Source organism: Laetiporus sulphureus (genome assembly GCF_001632365.1).
Source record: "Laetiporus sulphureus 93-53 unplaced genomic scaffold LAESUscaffold_187, whole genome shotgun sequence".
NCBI lineage: Eukaryota > Fungi > Basidiomycota > Agaricomycetes > Polyporales > Laetiporaceae > Laetiporus > Laetiporus sulphureus.
In genome coordinates, this window is record NW_024468696.1 from 1 (window position 1) to 3,482 (window position 3,482).

General features: G+C 53.8%; 2 protein-coding genes across 2 annotated transcripts; both read left to right on the forward strand.

Annotated features, from left to right (window-relative positions):
* Positions 1–74: 74 nt before the first annotated feature.
* LAESUDRAFT_733072 (uncharacterized protein) lies at positions 75–847 on the forward strand. Its single transcript, XM_040910384.1, has 2 exons — positions 75–666; positions 744–847. The coding sequence occupies exon 1, from the start codon at positions 195–197 to the stop codon at positions 546–548; it is 354 nt and encodes a 117-aa protein (XP_040757289.1). The 5' UTR covers positions 75–194; the 3' UTR covers positions 549–666; positions 744–847.
* Positions 848–2,378: 1,531 nt separating this feature from the next.
* Positions 2,379–2,706, forward strand: LAESUDRAFT_765414 (uncharacterized protein; the record flags this gene model as incomplete). The annotated part of the gene is made up of 2 exons (XM_040913665.1): positions 2,379–2,464; positions 2,520–2,706. The coding sequence occupies 2 exons, from the start codon at positions 2,379–2,381 to the stop codon at positions 2,704–2,706; spliced, it is 273 nt and encodes a 90-aa protein (XP_040757290.1).
* Positions 2,707–3,482: the final 776 nt, after the last annotated feature.

Genomic DNA, 3,482 nt, shown 5'->3' on the forward strand with positions numbered 1-3,482 from the left:
TTCGTCGTGCCATCAGAACTCGGCCTGCTCGAGAGTCAAAGTCAGTCATGAATGATAATGAATGATAGCACGCACAACTTGCGCGCTACTGATCAAGGATTCGTAGACTCGTGCCCGAGGAGTGTTCCATCATGTCTCCAACGGCCAACGGGATGCTTCGTGCTTGCCCTCTCATCGATCTCTATGACTAAATAATGCTTACTGTTTGTGAACACTCGATCAATCGTGAACGTTTGAACCTCGAAGTCTCCGCCTCATTCTGCCACCAGCGCTCTCAGCTTGAAGGAACCTGCTCGAATATTGTTAGCTTAACTGCGTCCTTATTCTCCTCTGTGTCCGACAAGAACCTTGTCATGTTCGATTCTCGCGTACTGCTGCCGACCACTGCAAGCACAAAGACGACGCAGGCCGTCAATGCGTTCGCCACTATCCTCTCCGCGGAGCAGTACTGGACCGCTCCCCTGCTAGCCGCACAAACGCACCTGTCTGCACTCGTAATGCACGAGACCGGGATCGCTGAGCTGTCGCAAATGGAGGAGGAGAGGTGAGCTTCAATTTGGGGTATCTGCATACCCCGCCGAAGGGCGTTCGTGTGGTATTCGGCCGTCGCAGTATGGAAGGGCAGCAGGCGAGCGTTTTCGTGAGAAGGGTTAAGTCAGGATAATGGTGCGTGCTGGATCATGTCGATTGGGGTTCTGCTATCCTGTCTCGTTCATTCGCCTCTCTTATGAGCCGTCTTGTAGCATTCTCCCTCGCGATTCTATACCCGATCCCATCTTGCCGTGCTCCTCCTTCGCTTAATGACGCTGCACTTCACGATCCCCCATTCTACTCCGTTCACGTTCATGGCAAGAACTTCAATGTTCCTCTTGCTTGCCAATCTCTTGTAGACTTCTCGATCGCAGATCGAGCATGGTACGTTTGCTATCAATGCGAAGGCGTCGACCCTATTGATTTTGCCCAGCATGTGGACGGATTCGCTATTAACTACTCCGCACGCGAGACGACTATCGAGCGTGAGTGTATGTAATCGCGTCGCTCGCTTCCGGAGACATCCACCGTGTACTGCTTGTGTGAGATCCGGCATTCGCAGTGAGGCACGTGCGTTTGTCGCGAGTCCCTCAGATGAGTCCTATGGCTCTGGGACCATGCAAGGCAAGTGTTCCTTCATGACCGACTGCTTGTATTCGCTTACGAATGACAATTTGGCTTGCAGATTCATATGGACTGGAGCGGTCATATCTGCGCCCGGCCTAATCGGACCTCCGGCTGGTGGAAAAGCTCGACAAGAATATCGAGGAGATCGCCAACGGACCTGGATATGGAGGGGATATGGAGCAAGTCGGCAGCGTTAGCGTTCAGGGGAGAGGTGAAGGACCGTCGCATCGCTGTGTGTGTGGTCCGAGAGTCCAAAGTTAAGGTGCGCGATCACGTACAATGATCTTTACAATGATTTTGTCCTGTAGGATGGACGGTACTTCGTTTGCGAACTTCTTTGATTGCGTCGCGGCTGGTGCCGACTTGGAAACGGGGTACCCTATGCCCCGACTCCTCAATCCTAGTGAAGGCACCGTCGTCACTCCTCTATCCTTGGATGAGAAGACCAAATATACCACCAACAGCTCACCGGAATGTTCGAGGAGAGCAAATATAAGCGAGAGCGTGATAGAGAATAAGGGTATCGTACAGTTAGTGCGTGCGTTTTCTGACTTAGCCTGATGCAAGCGCGGATGAACGGGCCCGACTATAGTGCGTAATCTAGTCAAATCCTCTCTACAAATGTTTGCAGAAAAACATAACCTCGCAGGTCCGTCTCCAATTCCTGTACTATACACAAGCCGTGAAACAATGAAAACCTCGTGTTATCAGTAGATAAAGTTCTAAACCACGCCGGGTATGCGACAACATCCACTACGCCAGCACAACTCCGATCCATACACGACACTTCCAATACTGCACCTGATCAGAGTACTCTAGCAACACGTCCTGTCGAAACCTTCCGCTATCCTGACGTCATACCCACAAGATACGCAGTGGCGCCTCGTCGAGCTCGTTGAGCTTTGCAAGCAGCGTGGCGTCCAGCACAAGCTACTTGAGCAATTCGTACACTTGATGAGGTGCCGCCTCGATGCAGTAACAGCCAGCGCATGCGCTCGCGTACCTCAATGTGGTCATCCGGTGAATTTGCGATTGCACCGCAAATCCGTGGAGCACGCTGTGGCCTGCCGTCTCCGTCCCTCACATTCACAAGGTACTTGCTAGGTCATCCAATGTGCCGTCACGCTGATTTTCATCTCCCGTGCGAGCGGCATTCCGTGCCAGAGCGTCGACGTCGTCCCCGTCTATGCAGGACGGATCACCACCATCCTAATCCCTTCATGAACATGATCTGCGCACCGTTGGGCCCCGACGCACGAGGATTTTGGTTGGATCGTTGGGTTGAGGACGGCTGGAATCCTGCTTCGTACGGAGAAGATCAAGGGCCACCGGCACGCGTTGACGTTCACGCGTATGGACAGTCCGCGCGTATGTCTCGGGCGCGGATTTGCGCTCGTACAGGTGAATCTGATCCAGTGCGCCTCGTCGATGGAGGAGTGTATCGGTGGGATGTCCGCCGGTGGCAGGCCAGCTGCGTGTTGTCGTTGGGGCTATATGTTCGAGTTGAATGACGAGCGGCAGATGAGGTTCGAGGTCATCCTGGGCTGATCGGGCAGCTGCGGGTCACAGGGGAGGACAGCGTGCGGACTCCGTTGAGCCTCCGCCGGCTAGAGTCAGTTCGCTCCTGAAATCGCATCGCCTGATGTTGTCATGTCGCCGGGGTTCGTTGCGTGATATAGCATCTTGATGCTGTTTGTAGAGATTGCGAATGTGGTGTATATACGAGCACGGAAGATGTAGTGTGGCACGAGATAAAATATCAGGCCAGTTCGCCTTCAGGAGCCTCTCAGCAGAGACGGATCCAATGGGGCTGCTGTGCCCGTGTCGAATTACCCGTCGAAGTGCGGATAGTCCGGTGGAGTAAGCGTCGCAGGCATCGCCGTGCGGACGACGAACCAGACGGATATACATCTTCTGTGGAATCCTGGCCAAGATCGCCTGGCCGCTATCGAGACCTTGTGGGTGGATTCCAGTGGATTGCGCGTGTGTATGAACGGGCAATGTAGCAGTCGTGGGATAAGCGATCGTTGGCGGAGCATATGGAGATGGGGACGAGAACGAGATGGAGAAAATGGATGTCTGAGCGTCGGAATGGCAGTGGCGGTATGCAGAGAACCAGATGCTGGAACTTGCAGGTATGCGATGTAGTAGTGGGTGATGTATGCGAAGTAGGGGATTGCGGAAGAAATCGTGGTGGGTGCCCAAGAACGTGCATGATCATACAACACTTTGAAGAGCCGGCGAGATGAGGGTGGAAACCTCCGCCGTCCACTTGAGTGTGCCCTTCACTGCTGCAAGAGTGGAGACAAGACCACGAACGCGGG